This window comes from Mizuhopecten yessoensis, unplaced genomic scaffold, assembly GCF_002113885.1.
Source record: "Mizuhopecten yessoensis strain PY_sf001 unplaced genomic scaffold, ASM211388v2 scaffold2691, whole genome shotgun sequence".
Taxonomy (NCBI): Eukaryota; Metazoa; Mollusca; class Bivalvia; order Pectinida; family Pectinidae; genus Mizuhopecten; species Mizuhopecten yessoensis.
The window spans coordinates 278,785-295,778 of NW_018404672.1; the positions used below are offsets into that span (position 1 = coordinate 278,785).

Sequence of the window (16,994 nt, forward strand, 5' to 3'; positions counted from 1 at the left end):
AAATGCTTTTATTTTAAAATAATATATCAACAGATATAATGAAATCAATATTTTTAACAATTGTTTTTCAACATTTAATTTCATTTTCTATGCAGCAATATGGGAAAATTTCATTTCGTTTCAGAAACTATTTTTCTGCGGTCCTATACTATGGCAGCCTCCATGTGCCACGTTGAAATATCGTGATAAAAGTTAAGACTTTATTCTCTATTTGAAGGTGCTATACAGTCCGAATTTTGATCCAGCTAGTTCAAAAGGTATACAATATTTTATCTTAAAATGTATTCGAAGGTGATAGATATGATTTTTGAACGAAAATTTAGGTGAAACTTGACCGCCCTTTGGACCGGTCGGCTCGGGTGGAACTTTCAATTCCTTTTCAGTCTTTAGAACTGATTATTTTATTGGCAAGAAGCCATTTATAATTATTTGTGTACATTTTTCACTGCACACTTATATTAATTCTGCATTTATACGATGTAGGAATGTGCTGGTATTTGTTTGCAAATACCCCTTCCTCTAGAAAATATTTCAGAACTCTTTCGACAGGCGGATGTTTTGAAACGACGTTTTCTGCACGTGATCTCCATGGAAACGTCCAACTGAGCAGAAGCTGCATTCGAAAGACAAACATTTAGAATAAGTTTATTTCTATTGTTCTGTAAGTCATATAATATGTATTTATTTCAACAAACATCATGCATTTAAGTGCATTGAAATATTTTCCTTTATCGTTATTTTCACTTTGATCAATATAGTTGCAGGTTTCAATGAGATGTACAAAAAGTGCTGCAGTTTTTGACATGTTTTCTCTAGATTTGTTTTCTTCATATGTTCAATATTTACTTAAGCCATTACTGAACTTATATTTTAAACTGACACTTTTTTCTACTTTCTTAACACAAGTAGCTATATATAGGCATACAGTCATGGCACTCACCCTGGGTAGACTTTGCTCAGTATTGAGCTAATTTCCAGTACAAATACAGATACAGTCATCATGTGATGCCAAATAGGTCAATAGTAAATTAGATATAATGAACATTATTCAATATTGGACATGTACAGTACAGCAGTATCAGCTCAGGTAACGTTACTTAGTTGTACCAGTTGTATTCATGAAACCGTTTCATGCTCAAGCATGAATTCTGTGCTCAAACTAACTTTCTTGTAACTCGCTTAAATCATGCCAAACAATCAAAAAGTCAAATGTAAACATTGAAAACAGTTTTTGGCTTTAAGTGTCTTCAATGTTTTTCCAAATCATTGACAAAATTAGGCATTTTTATTAATTTATAACGGGAACAAGAAATTTGGCTTGAGCACAAAATCCATGCTTGAGCATGACAATGATTTCATTAATACAAGCCCAGGTCCTATGCGATGATGGACAACCTAAGGCAGAGAGGAATTTCCACCTTGGACGTAATTCATACACCAAATTCATGCAGTTTATGTGACTGCATTATTGTTTTGTCTGTGGAGAAACATATTTAATTATGTACTAGAACAGTTTCTAGATTATTTTTTATGTAATTTTTGGTTTTGTCTACATAAATATGTTCATTTATTTGACTGGACCTTGAAACAGGAAGCAATTTGTGTATCAACCACTTGCAATATAAAATCAATGATGCTCTATTACCCAGTGAGACAAGACCTATCTGTCACATATATCCTTCTTATCCATATACACATTTATGGCAATGCAAAACCAAACATTGAAGATGTATTGCTGCGCATACAGATATTATAAAGTCATCAGCCCAAATCATGTTTACAGCATGTTACTTCAGGTTCACAAAATAATTTAGTAGATTTATCTGATGAAGATTTGCATATCATGTGTTTGAAAATAGGATTTGATGCCTAAGGCGGCAGTACCCAAATCGGATCACTTTTTGCAAAAATACTTTTAAATAAATAAATGTGTCAACAAATCAGTTATAACAATGATGTAGTCTTAGAATAGATAGCTATGCACCATTTTTTGACTACAGATAATTAGTTTTAAGGTTCAAATAGCGCAAGAAAACTTAATTCCAACTCAAATGTCAATGTTTTGATTATGGTTTTTAAAAAAAATGGCACGTGCAACGACTATGCACCCTGTTTTGGACTATAGGAATAAATTCACACTATAGAAATACTTTTTGTCATATAAGGTCTAAAGGTCATCATAATATGTTCATATGCTGACAAAAAATAAAATAAAAAATAAAATATAAAACCTGCAATGTGATTACCAAATAACTTCCAGTAGCTGTTTTTACAGTAAAATGTATAGCAACAAATAAACACATCAATTTGCAAAGGTTTTTTTTATTTATGTATTTTGAACACTCCTTCATGGATGGTAATACCTTGAATGTTGCTTATACAACGACAGGAAACTTGTTTAAACATGCTTTTTAATCCATTTGGGAAAATAAATGGGTCCCTGTTACCGGACCCTATAAAGACATGGCAAAACCCCTGATTTTAGTATTATCTATCTAAAGGACTAAAGGTGTTAAGGGTTTTTCCAGCCTCATCGAGGATTTAGAATAAGTAAGTTGTTATATTAGTAATATGGAATAGATGAAGTAATTATAAGCAAATATGAAATTTCAAATTCATTCGACAACTGGTCTAGGAGAAACGGCATTTCCAAGAGAGACATAAACCTGCATTTTCATAATACAGTGTGTGAATATATCTTCTGTTGTGTGCTATGTACAACGAATTTGGTTGAAAAATTGGCCCTTTTGAAGAAAATTTTAAACACTCTTCAATTTTTGAAAGCCTCTGCATGCTAACTGTCTAAAACACCATATTTGGGCTATTTCTGCATATCAATGGAATTTTGTTGCTTTGGTTTTGCATTTATGCAGGCATATTGAAAAAGTCTGTACCAAGAAATTGGCCCCGAATATATGATGTTTTAAACAGAAATTAGTAAATAAACTCTGGTTGAATTTTTTACTTTTTATGATGCCAAAAATGACCCATACTGGTAATTCCCCAAATCCTTTTAATAAACAACTTGTCGAAAAATTCCCAGACAAATTTGAACTCCTCTTTGTTGGATATATACAATACAGAACACTTGGATATTCTACCTTAAAATGCAAAAAATAAATATTTTCATAGAATGTATTTAACAGATCAACATTAGATCCTAGCTACCACAACTGAATTGACAGTGATTTTTTACCAACTTTTGCCTACTTTACACCATTGTGTAAACATATAAAGGTCCTGATGAAGCCTCAACTTTAGAGGCGAAACTAATCGGCCAAATAAACTTTAAAATCCACTTATTGGTGACGCTTGTGTATGTTGTGATTATATCCATTTTTAGGTCACCTGAGCTTTAGCTCAAGTGACCTATTGCTATCCGTTTTCGTCCGTCGTCCGTCGTCCGTTAACATTTTACATTTCAAACTTAAAGTCAAGTTCTGCTGGGCCGATTGAACTGAAAGTTGATAGGAATGATCGCCTCATGGTCCTGACAAAGTGTTGTTATTTTTCGGGTCGATCAGAAATCCAATATGGCCGCCACGGCCGCCATTTTGAAAACCTATTTCAAACTTAAAGTCAAGTTCTGCTGGACCGATTGAACTGAAAGTTGGTAGGAATGATCGCCTCATGGTCCTGACAAAGTGTTGTTATTTTTCGGGTCGATCAGAAATCCAATATGGCCGCCACGGCCGCCATTTTGAAAACCTATTTCAAACTTAAAGTCAAGTTCTGCTGGACCGATTGAACTGAAAGTTGGTAGGAATGATCGCCTCATGGTCCTGACAAAGTGTTGTTATTTTTCGGGTCAATCAGAAATACAATTTGGCTGCCATGGCCGCTATTTTGCTACTAAGTTCTAATAGGCCGATCTCACTTAAAATTGGTCTAGGAATGATCAGCTCATGGTCCTGACAAAGTTAAGTTAACATTATACTATTTTTTACTCAAATTGGTACATATTTCAACAACAAAAATAAATACTATAGACTCAGGTGACCGTTAAGGCCCATGGGCCTCTTGTCTTTTATATGTGCCTGTATTCTGTAATCGCCCTGCTGCATACCTTTTGGTATCCATATACTCAACGCGAGAAGAGCCTCACTGACCTACACCTGACGTTGGCTCTATTATATATACTTTACTTGTGTAAACATGTTTTGATGAAGGTGATGGAATACATGTTGTACCAGTGGTAATTGAAACAACATGCATAAACACTTACTAGGTGTGCTTTGTGAACCGGTATACTAACAGTACTGTATAGTTGTAGATTGGAGTTGAGGCTATTCAGCTTTACTATAAATTGGATCTTTTATTCAGAAACAATTCCTCGAGTCTGATGAGAGAGAGAAAAGTTCCAGAATGGCAGATCAAACATCATTTATTAACTTTGCACAAAAGATGAAAGCAAACAGAAGAGAAGTAACCTATGAAGTCTGTTTTCTTATCGTGCCGTGACGACGGCCTGTTTAGCAGGCCGAAACATGTGAACAACCAGGCAAACATATATACCCAGTGGAAATTAAACCGGCTTCAAAAGTTGCTACTAATCTCTTCTTCTTTTTTTAATTTTCTAATTATGTTTAAGGGGGTTCTGTGTACGTACACAATAAAGTCCCTTCCTGAAACCAAGAAGTTAAACTATAACATACATACCCTGGTGTGGACTAACTGGATGTTGGGTCTTTAGGATCTTACAAAACTTGGTTTTTGCACAAAAAAATGTCATTATAGTCATCTGTTCTCCAGCTAATTGAGTGCAGACACAGTTATTATAGGAGAGCTGCACTGTTCAGGTGAAAGAGTCGAGACAAACACTGGCCTGGGTACCTAAAAGGAACAAGTACCCGAAGAAAGAGAATAGACATTCAAAACTTTCTAAAGTTCTATATTATATACCTACCATTAATTGGATGAGAATTTACAGGTTTTTCTTTATGTTTTCAGATAAGCAAGTATGTCAGAATCAAGAACACCAGCGGAGTCCGTGAAGGAGATGGGTTCTGAAGGTCAGTAGATGTTCTAAATACAGCTAGTGGCGTGTTGCGGAGATTGGAGTTTCATTTGCTAATATTAGGAGAATATGGGGTTTCTCAATCAAATTCAGGGGTAGAAATTCGAATTAACTTTCAATATGTTGCAAGTGGGCTAAAGCAGCTTTTGTTATCAGAATAGTGAATACTACTAGCAAAGAATTTGGCGTAGAGACAGGATATTTAAAGAGAAGGGTCAGAGGATATTTAAAGAGAAAGTGTCGGAGGACATGTAAAGAGAAAGTGTCGGAGGATATTTAAAGAGAAAGTAACGGAGGATATTTAAAGAGAAAGTGTCAGAGGATATTTAAAGAGAAAGTGTCGGAGGACATGTAAAGAGAAAGTGTCGGAGGATATTTAAAGAGAAAGTAACGGAGGATATTTAAAGAGAAAGTGTCAGAGGATATTTAAAGAGAAAGTGTCAAAATATTTAAAGAGAAAGTGCGGAGAATATTTAAAGAGAAAGTGTCAGAGGATATTTAAAGAGAAAGTGTCGGAGGACATGTAAAGAGAAAGTGTCGTGGATATTTAAAGAGAAAGTAACGGAGGATATTTAAAGAGAAAGTGTCGGAGGATATTTAAAGAGAAAGTGTCAAAATATTTAAAGAGAAAGTGTCGGAGAATATTAAAAGAGAAAGTGTCGGAGGATATTTAATGACTTCCTGTTGAATACTGTACATTGTATATATTTTACAAGTATGGCAGAATATCAATATTTTTCACAATGGTCAGTTGGAATCAATATTTCTCATGAGTGCTGGAATTAGTAGACTTAAGTGTAACATTTGAGGCCAGGTTCATGTGGCATCACATGTACACTCGACAACAATGCCATGCATAAATTTGAATTGGTTACTCATCCCAACTCTACAAATTAAATTGCTTCTTTTATCGGGTATAATTTCTGAACGAAAATTGATCAATTGTGTATTGCGTGACACTATGCAGCAAACAAGTACCAAAAGTCCAAAACAACCATTTATTCTTGTGTACTGTCGATCCATCCATTGAAAAGGAAACTCCATCTTTATATGCAGTGAATAGAAAGTACTGTTCTGATTGGTCAGTGCTGAAATAATATCGTCACGTGTGGAGATATGACATTTAATATATATATATTCACTGCAGTGAAAATATTTGTTTTATCAAAACAAATTGTGAATTTCTGATACCACACTGGTGAAAAATGTTATTAATATAGAAAAGAAACCAGGAGATTGTGAGCAGCTCCCTAGCACTTCAATGTAGGTTCATCAGGAGATGCATTTATTTTGATACAATCGCAATAACAGGACAATAACACACTATAGAAAAGTATGGTGCCATGATACATTTTGTTGTCATCACAATACAACCTTTCAAAAAAATAACATGTATATATATATATATATATACCAGTGCTCCAGATAACTTTTGAACATGTGGGGTTTTTCACCCCTACCTCTCCAAAGTGTTGGGGTGAAAACTTAAATTTTAAACCATGAAGTGCTGTAAAAGCAACGTTACCTGAAAATGTTGAAATAAGATGAATAATTTACATGTGTTATTCTTATAGTATACTGTTAAGAATGACTCAAATTCATATTTTTGTGTTGTCTTGACATGTGGTATTATTTTTCCATTTCACTGTGATTGTGTTTAAATGTTTAAACCCAAAACTCAATGAGTTGCATATTTTCTTCGTTTGAATAGTACACATATCCTTCTTCGTTTTTTATCATTCCATATTCGAACAGTCCTTCTTGGCTCAAAGTCAGTTCAGGTCCTAACATTTTGATTTTCATCAATGTATTGACAGTTGCTGCTTTGAGAGAGCATCTGAATCGTGACTTCGGGCGGTTTTGCACACTGAATGATCGTTCACATTCTACTGATGTTATACATGAGGTTAATGCAATTTGTGCTGAAACAGAAAAGTTTGGAATCATTTCTGAATGAAGTAAAACTACCCGCCGATTGTTGACATTTTGATAGCGCCATAATTTAATTCTCTCTAGTGTTAGCGTTTGTAACAGGAGGCATTGATTTGCATTGATATGCAAGCGTCTCGGTGACACACTGTAAGCGTATTATAATATGCTAAATTGGACCCGGAGACTGACGCAATGTTCCGGATTTCGCTTGCGTGAATTAAGCAAGTTCATTTTTTCTTTTGCGTAATTTGTGAAATATCGTGCGTGAATACGCATTCACGCAAGCTATCTGGAGCACTGTATACAATATAATATCAAGAAAGTTTGGTGTATGTGTTTACTGGTACTGACCAATAGATCTAGTAGATCCATAAAAGCTACGTTTGTTTTGAACACAAACAGGAATTGATAACTTATTTTACGAGCTTTTGAACATGTCTGTTTCCTTTGTCAAGCAAAGAGTGTAGATCACTAAATGACCAGTGTTTCGACTTTTAACCATTGAAAACAACTCGCAAAGTCACAGTTACCAAATAAGTCAATTTTGATAAGCAAAGATTGTAAATGACCAGCGTCTTGACTGACTAAACCACTAAAAACAACTCACTAGGCCACAGTGTACGAAATCTGTTTATTTTGTTGAGCGAAGCATGTAAATGACCAGCATCTCTACTGATCACTCAACCACTGAAAACAACTTACTAAGCCACAGTATGCGGAATCTGCTGTCAAAGATCTAGAACCAGCTGTGGTTGTAGTCTTCCTGTAGGTACTATATCTATATAGCTACCCTGCATATCATTTCATAACCTTTTTTTTCAAATTGGGACATATATACTTATAGGATAGATGGGATTCAGGTTTTTGAGGCCTTTTATAATTATAATATAAAAATGTAGCTTACAATGACTGTTGGAACACAAGGGACTTACTACAATGAACTGTTTACAGAGATTACGAAGCAGTCCATTCGCAAAGCAGTCTGGGATTACCTGGAGCATAACAACCTGGTGAATTTCCCACGTCCAGTTTACAACAGGATTCCTAACTTCAAGGTATGTCACCTCACTAAAAAGTCGACTTGTTCAGTGTGTGCATGGGTCCATGTGTCCAAAGTAAACCGCTATCTTGTGAACCCCCTCAACATCAGGTTCTTTCTAATTACTTGATTGGATTTTAGAGGTCATTGGTTAAGGTTGAATGGTAAAAAGTTATACTCCACGACTTTGCGGGAGCTGGGCATTGGGGTAATATCTGTGTGAGTGCCCGCTGAAAAAATAATGATTTTGAAATAGTTGGGAGAATTTATCATAACTTCTGTATGTTGTCAAAATGCTTCTTATTGATCAGGGCCCATGTTCATGAACTATTCTCATGCTCAAGCATGGATTTTGTGCTCAAACCAACTTATTTGTAACTCACTTGAAATCATTTCATGCAATCAAACGTCAAATCTGAACATCGAGAACAGTATTTGGCTATAAGTCTCTTCATTTTTTTTTTACGAATCATTTACAAAATAACATTTTATTATTAATCCATATACTAAATATAAAAATTAGGTTTGAGCACAAAATTCATGCTTGAGCATAAGAACGGTTTCATGAAAACAGGGCCAGATGTTTTCATCTTATACTCAGGGTTATAACTTGACAATGGAAGATTATTTTTGAGTATCCCTGCCATCCCGATAACTAATCTTAAATTTGCACAGGAATTGATAATTCATATCTGAAAAGAAAACCTTACCTTGCAGCACTTTTTATAAAAAGTCAATAATAGAAATGAAGTAAAAAATGTAAAAATGCAATTGAGCAAGACTAGCATTGGAACCACATACCTTGCAATTGTTATACTGTATCACCCTAACTGCTACCTGGTCAACATCAGCTACCTAACCAGTCATATACCTGGTACATCCAAAATCAAATTAAGGAGAGGTTACCTTATGAACAAAAAGCTACAGTAGAATTCTCTATTGTTTTGCCTGTGATTGGACATGTATCTTTATAATGCTCTCTTTCATACAAAAATGTAATCGTTAATTTCTATCATGACAAAGTGGTGTTACTCATTCGCACAAAATCATGCAGAAGAATAAAGAACGACATTCTCTACCTCATTGATCAGTGTTGATTTGTCTGTCTTTTAACAGGGAGCTGCTAATGCCGCTGAGAAGGTGCCAACCATGGACGAATTCAAATCAGCGAATGTCGTGAAAGTGAACCCCGATAAACCTCAGGAAAATGTGCGCTTCCTGACTCTGGAGGTAGGTTCAGTTTAAACCTTACTGTTCATTAATCTGGGGGTAGGTTTGGTTTAGACCTTTACACCATTCCTGAATCTGGAGGTAGGTTTGGCTTAAACTGTCTCTTGACTTTTGAGGTAGGTGAGGTTTTGTCAAAACTGTTCCTGAATCAGGAGGTAGGTCCTGTTTAGGTTTGACTGTTTTCTGAATCAGGAGGTAGGTCCTGTTTAGGTTTGACTGTTTCCTGAATCAAGAGGTAGGTCCTGTTTAGGTTTGACTGTTTTCTGAATCAGGAGGTAGGTCCTGTTTAGGTTTGATTGTTTTCTGAATCAGGAGGTAGGTAGGCCTGTTTAGGTTTGACTGTTTTCTGAATCAGGAGGTAGGTAGGTCCTGTTTAGGTTTGACTGTTTTCTGAATCAGGAGGTAGGTAGGTCCTGTTTAGGTTTGACTGTTTTCTGAATCAGGAGGTAGGTCGGTCCTGTTTAGGTTTGACTGTTTTCTGAATCAGGAGGTAGGTAGGTCCTGTTTAGGTTTGACTGTTTTCTGAATCAGGAGGTAGGTCGGTCCTGTTTAGGTTTGACTGTTTTCTGAATCAGGAGGTAGGTAGGTCCTGTTTAGGTTTGACTGTTTTCTGAATCAGGAGGTAGGTCCTGTTTAGGTTTGACTGTTTTCTGAATCAGGAGGTAGGTCCTGTTTAGGTTTGACTGTTTTCTGAATCAGGAGGTAGGTAGGTCCTGTTTAGGTTTGACTGTTTTCTGAATCAGGAGGTAGGTCCTGTTTAGGTTTGACTGTTTTCTGAATCAGGAGGTAGGTAGGCCTGTTTAGGTTAGACTGTTTTCTGAATCAGGAGGTAGGTAGGTCCTGTTTAGGTTTGACTGTTTTCTGAATCAGGAGGTAGGTAGGTCCTGTTTAGGTTTGACTGTTTTCTGAATCAGGAGGTAGGTAGGTCCTGTTTAGGTTTGACTGTTTTCTGAATCAGGAGGTAGGTAGGTCCTGTTTAGGTTTGACTGTTTTCTGAATCAGGAGGTAGGTAGGTCCTGTTTAGGTTTGACTGTTTTCTGAATCAGGAGGTAGGTAGGTCCTGTTTAGGTTTGACTGTTTTCTGAATCAGGAGGTAGGTCCTGTTTAGGTTTGACTGTTTTCTGGAGCAGGAATGTGTGCAGTTTAGCAACACTGTTCTTTACTTTAGTCCAGTTGATGAAAAAATAGTTTTGTGAAAAATGTAAAAGTTTAAAAATGATAAATGTTTATGTGATAGTGATAGAAATGTACATAAGTATTCTTCTGTCAACTATGTTGATTATATATATGCAGTTAGATTCAAATATTGTGTTCCCTATTTTTATAGACTTTTTTCCCCAAAATTTACACATTTTTTTCCCCTTAAAGATACGCAATATTATTTAATACTATACTTAATTACAAAACGAAGTTAAGAAATTCCTATATTCTTTACAAGAAATGAGGAGAAGAAAAGGAGGAGATGAGTTTTAGTTTGAATCATTTTCAAAATCATTGCAGGACACTGTCAGTAAATATTCGACAGGGAATCCTCTGGATCTGAACCCCAGATGGTCAAATTAGGCAATTGGGATTGTATGTAGGAGTGGCCTGGAAATGATGACTCTAAGATAAAGAAATATATAAGGGGGTACACTTGAAAAATACCTTACCGTAGCACCTGTATTTATTACCAGGCAAACAAGACCCTGCTAGTGCCAACCCCACGTCTGAGGACTGGCCTCTTCAACAAGATCGTGGTCCCAGAGGACGCTGGCAAGGACATGCTGAGGATCTGTTCCACAACTCAGGTATGACCTACACCAACTTGTAAAGGCTCTGTCCAGCACACACACATATATGTGGATGTTAGGGTCAAAAACATGTGACATTTGCACAATAGGCTTAAGGAAAAAATAACTTCGGGGTTGTAGGAAAGGGTTGTGGCAAAAACATGTCTTTCGTCCCCACCCCCGTCATATGCTTACATGTATTTATAAATAAATCCTCTTAATCTGGAGAATCTAAACTGGATATTCCCAAATTCCTTCAAAATTTCCCCACTTTGAATGATTAACATTACATTATTGCAATTTGGGGGGAGGGGGGGGGGATGGTTAAAAACTTTAAAAGAAATAGGGCGAACAGAAATGTAAAATTCTACTAGGCTGATGCCTAGTGCTAGTGAGCATTTTTTGATATAATTTCACTTTGTTTTCTCAATCTTCAAAACGAAGAATCAAAGAACATTGAAATCTTGTTGATCATGACGTAAGTTAAATGTAAAACTCAAGAATGTGCAAGTTTCTCAACGAAATTGATTTTTATGTTGGAAAAATTGTCTAGATAAACATAACCGGGACAATGTCTCTGTTAGAAAACAATTGCATATTACCCAGTCAAATATTTCCTTAAATACATAAAATGGATTGTGGTGAATGTTTAAGATGTTTTATGTTGTATATCATAGGGAGTGAGGGAACACAGCGAGCCGATTGGTCTGGACGACAAAATCAAGGTTGACCTCATCATCATTGGATCAGTGGCTGTGTCCAAGGATGGTAAGTACTGGTTTTACTCCCATACAGGACTGATACAAATAACAGTGCCCCGCCTTTGTATATGTACCTTAGGCCAAAACAAAAATATAGTCTGTTTAGGGTTGCATGGGCAAAAAAACTAGGGTAGGTAGGTCGGATTTTTTTGTGTGTATATTTTTGGTCATGTGATTATGACCCTACTATTGTATGTAAAACAAAGAATTACATAAACAAGGTTCATTTGGAGACAAATTGTGCTCCATATGATGACATTTAGCGCTAACACGGACCTGGAAGCCATTTTGAAAGGCAAGGAACCTTCTAAAATTGGAAAATCAGTGGGGTTGTTATTTTTTTTCATCAAAAAGTTTTGGGTCGGGGGTAAAAAGCTAGGGTCGGTCGGGAACCCTAAACAGACACCTTTTTTTTTTTGGCCTTATATAGAACTGCTTCAAATGACCATCACATTGGTTTGATAGAGGAGCCTTTTATGGATCTTCCTTGTAAAGTTTAAGTTCATTTATAACTAGGAAATACAGAAAATGTACATTTTCATTTGTTTGGGAGTTTTTCTTGAAAAAATGGGGGGAAAAGGGATTCGTTTTCAACTGGATAAGATGGGAATAGGTTCTCTTAACAAACATAAACCAGAGCTTGATTAGCCTGTAATAACTATAGAAACAAATACAAATAGACAGTGACCTGTTTATTTCTGGAACACAATGAAGTGACAGTTAACATTTACCATAAAACTCAGCATGAAATTCGCTTTATCTTTTTCAGGTTACCGTATTGGTAAGGGGGAGGGTTTTGGAGACTTGGAGTATGCCATGATGAAAAGCATGGGTGCCATTGACGACAGCACTATTGTCATCTCGACAGTCCATGACTGTCAGGTACTCGACATCCCCGAGTCGCTGATGACCCCCCACGATGTTCAGGTTAACTACATAGTCACGCCAACTGAGATTATCAAGTGTGACTGCAAGCGTTCGCAGCCAAAGGGGATCATCTGGTCTTACCTTACTCCCAAGAAGATGCGCCAAGTTGCAATCCTGAAGCGCTTGCGTGTGTTGGAGCGCGAGGCAGGCATTGATGTGACACTGAAGGATGGAGAGGAGTTTGATGAGACAGCCGATGATGGAGAGGACGAAAAAGAGGGAGAGAATGACCGCTACCGTCGCAGACGTCCACCATTTAATCGAAGGCGTCGTGCCCCGGGAGGAAGAGGACGTCGTAGGCCCAACAATGAGCGAGATGGAGAATCGGCCAATGAGGAGCGTGGTGAGTCGTCCGGCAATGAGGCTACCCATGCTGAAGGTGATCAAGGACAGGAGGGTCGCAATCAGCGCAGGAGACGTCCACGACCCCCACGTAGGAGGAGGAGGGCATCTGATCGCCGCGACGAGGGTGAGGAGAACTCGGAGCAGAATGCTGATGACTATTCACCGAGGGAAGGTGATGGGGATAGAGAAATGCCAGAAAAGCGCCGGGGAAAGGGAGGAGAGCGTCGTGAGGGAGGAGAGCGTCGTGAGGGAGGTGAGCGTCGTGCCCCGCGCAGAATGAGAAACAACCCTCGCACCAGGATGCCTACGATCTTTGTTGGAAGTATACCGCGCGCAACTCGCGTCAGTGAACTGAAAACAAAGATTCGTGAAATGAATATCTTTCCAATTCGTGTTATATGGCACGGGGCACGCGGATATGCATTCTTTCAATTCACCAAACAGGATGAAATGGAAACGGCCTTAGACTCTCTCAAAGAATTTGAAATCAATGGCAAGCCGCTAAGAATCGAGGAATCCAAACCGCTGACAAATCGGTCAAATTCGTCTGGCGACCGGGGAGAGGAAGGAGACCATGATGTCGTAGATGGCATGCAGCGGATGGCCATTAAGAGCGATGATTGAGGCGATACTGGATACAGGTGGTTGGGATGCGTGTTGCACTTCTGTGCTGTGCCCACATAGTGCTAAGGTATATATTTACTGTTATTTAAAATCAGCATCAGTAACCAACGACTCCAGTCTCAGTGGCGGGGCCTATAGACTCGCAGCAAATAATCCTGATGATCGTTCATGTTCGTGGTTTTAATAAAAGATGGCATGAGAAGAACTGCAGACTTTGTTAAAGAAATAATCATTATCACTTACCCTCTGTAGTGAGTGTCATTGTTCCAATTATATGCAGTCATGGAAGGATGCCACACTGTCGTGTTTTGTTTGAAATGGAATGAGAAATCTATCAACGTTATAGAATTGATTTTTGTCCAGTTAATTTCATGGTGAGTGGGAGTTTCTCCGATAACCTTAATCCAAAACCAGTGATTTAAGACTGTTTAATTGACTGAAAAATGTGCTAGTCCCCGAGGGCAATCAAGCGATCCTTTGATGTGGAGGACTGGACACACATTCGATTATTCACTTTTGATGGCATAATCATAACTTAGAAATTCTGTTGCTGGAGGACAAGTTCATTGTTAACGTCACAAAGAAAGTATTCTTGATTTTGATTAAAATCATATTCATTGAAATGTTTGACACAAAATATTTTTATTTCTCATGTTTGTTTCGCGTGGGTTTGTGTCTCACCATAAGATCTCCCTTTAGTTTAAGAGACAGTTTCTCGTTGATTGCATATTTGGCAAACTGGTTTTGATTGGTTGAACCCTTTGACCTTGATTTGTAAATGCAATATGATTGGTTGGTTGACTAAACAGCTGTTTCCTTGTTAGATTGATTCTGTAAAATGTAAATGAAAACCCATGATATGTGATGTAAAACCTGAGAACCATCTTCAGCATTTTATTAGGCGTGTTGTGCCAATGTCCATGAAATACCGTAGTTTTTTTATTCGATCATTTTATTTGTACATAATTCAGAATCTGTGAACAAAGGAGGCAGAATTGTATTGTATGAATAACACATCCAACAGTTTAATAATAATAATATTTCAATGGGCTTTCCATATGAAGAGATAAAACTTGTATAGAAATAAGTTTGCTTTTTTAATTTGTGGTAAAGGGAGGGGTTAAAAACTTTGTAAGCACTCTTTCACTTCACTTAGGCAAGGTGTTGTAACAGCAGAGTGACCCAAATATCATGATTAAGACGTTTAGACAGTGATGTATATATCTGAAATCAACTTTAATACTTATAGCATTACTGGGGGGAAAGCGGAAACAGTTGTTAAGGGTCATAAGGGTTTTAACCACCAAAGGATATACGATTGTATATGCATCATTACCATCATGTATTGTTTTATTATTTTTTAGAATGGGTGTTTTTAAAAAAAAATTGGATTGAAAAGGAATTTCTATCTGACAGCTTTTATACCCATTACTGTTATGCTTATTTGTCAATGTGTATATAGATTATACACAAACTTGTTCAAGGTTGGACACATACAGTTATTTATGAATTCAGTGCAATTTCATAATTTTCTGAAGTATTGACATTTTGCAATTTTGATTTCACATCAATTGAAAACAGACCCATACATGAGGCTATTATAAGCAAAAGTTTTTACATATCATCGTTAACATTTAAAACTTAGAATTAGTATGGCGTGAACATTTTAAGGTGGTATGCTACCTTCTCGGAAATGCATCCCCTTTCATAAAATTTCCAAAAATAAATAAAAAAACTGTCAAATATCTTTTATGATTCATGTTTTTGGTTACGGAAAAGTTAATTAATTTATGAAACTTTTGATTGTTAAGCAAGAATGTCTGATTTGGAAAAATATCCCAAGGGAGATAACTCTAACATAGATTGCAGATAAAATGTCAGTTGGAATTTTGTATCTGCGACCCATATGCTTTCATCCTGATATACTGTCTGTTTTCAGAAATCACAGAAATCCTCAAAAGTTATTCTTCTTTGAGTTTAAACATTCTTGCAGCAGCTAGCATCATCTGCCAAAGAAATGGATAAAAAACCTATGCAATTTTGATCCAAACAAGTGCCAGTTATTTTCAGTATTTAGCAAAAATTGTTGGTAAAAGTCGAATTCATTAACCTTACAAAGAGGAAATGTTGAAAAATTAAGTGTATTTGATGATTTGGTCACAGGGTTGGAAGCTTAAGTCTGTCTACCAGATAACCAGGTAACATCTAGGTCTACGGGGGGAAAACAGGTAACTTTTAAAATACATGTAAGAACAGGTTTATCAAAGATGGGTTTCTGTTGATTTTAAGTTTTTTTAAAACAATCTGTTTCTTGTATTCCTTGGATTAAAAGATCATAAACAAAATAGAGATAGTACAGTATACAGTAGTTTAATTACATTTTGATAAATTTCTCATGGGTAGTGGCTGTACCATCGGTATATAAGTACGCATGACCACAGGACATATCTAGTTCAATACAAATAGAGTAGTATTTGTATTTGTGTAAGTACAATGTACAGTAAAATCAAGAACAGCTATAGGTGAATTTTCAAATTGGTCTTATAAATGGTGACTGGTGAAATGTGCTCCACTAAATGTAAACTTCACTGGTAGCTCTTTTTGAATGCAAGCAAAATCATTCATTCATTCAGAGTTTTTAAACTCAATTTCACTGGTGACATTTACAGAAAGTTCCTCAATTGTTTTTTCTATCGGAAATATAACAGTTAGAATCTTCCCACACTCTGCCAAAAATCAGCTGGAACCCATTTTTTAATCTTGATTTTTTGGATACCGGTATTTAGAATTCAAACAAAAAAAAATGTAATTTAGACAGTTTATAACTTCCTCAATAATAATTCCAACCCTGTTTAAATGTAATGGAAATGAATGTTGATTGATTTGTATTGTGTGATATATATCTACTGATTTAAGGAAAAGTTATTTGGAAATTCAATTCCCTTCAAAAAAAAGTTATGAAATTCTATGAGGTTGTGACTCGAGAAAGCATGACTGCAATATGATAGTTTATAGATATAGTTTTTTATTAATCAATAATGATTTAATAATAAAACAATGCATTGTCATTATTGAAGTCCTCGTTTGAATATTTTTTTATAGCATGTTTACTTCAGCGACAAGGTTTTACTGGTTTTAAGAATAGCAGCAACTTCCCTGATGTACCACTCAACTGCTGTTTATCTTTTCATCTTATTTACCTCATTTACCCCTAACCACACATTTGAACTCTTCCAATTCAAAAGTTGGAATAGTCCATCATAAAGTTTCAGGGGTGAACGAATTAACCTACATGGAGCACCAATAGCAAAGGGGTTGAGGCGACTGACCGTCTAGGATCACCAGGC

The 16,994-nt window shown here is 36.5% G+C and overlaps 1 protein-coding gene across 3 annotated transcripts; it reads left to right on the top strand.

Annotated features, from left to right (window-relative positions):
- The first annotated feature begins 135 nt into the window (after positions 1-135).
- Positions 136-16,723, top strand: LOC110446414 (methenyltetrahydrofolate synthase domain-containing protein-like). Of its 3 annotated transcripts, none has more exons than XM_021491555.1 (7): positions 136-257; positions 4,951-5,012; positions 7,901-8,004; positions 9,105-9,218; positions 10,895-11,008; positions 11,668-11,758; positions 12,521-16,723. In XM_021491555.1, exons 2-7 carry the CDS (start codon positions 4,961-4,963, stop codon positions 13,645-13,647), a joined length of 1,602 nt encoding a protein of 533 aa, XP_021347230.1. In that variant the 5' UTR covers positions 136-257; positions 4,951-4,960; the 3' UTR covers positions 13,648-16,723. The 3 variants fall into 3 exon arrangements, with proteins under 3 accessions (XP_021347230.1, XP_021347231.1, XP_021347232.1); XM_021491556.1 differs by lacking the exon at positions 136-257 and adding an exon at positions 572-661; XM_021491557.1 differs by lacking the exon at positions 136-257 and adding an exon at positions 1,046-1,087.
- The last annotated feature ends 271 nt before the right edge of the window (positions 16,724-16,994 follow it).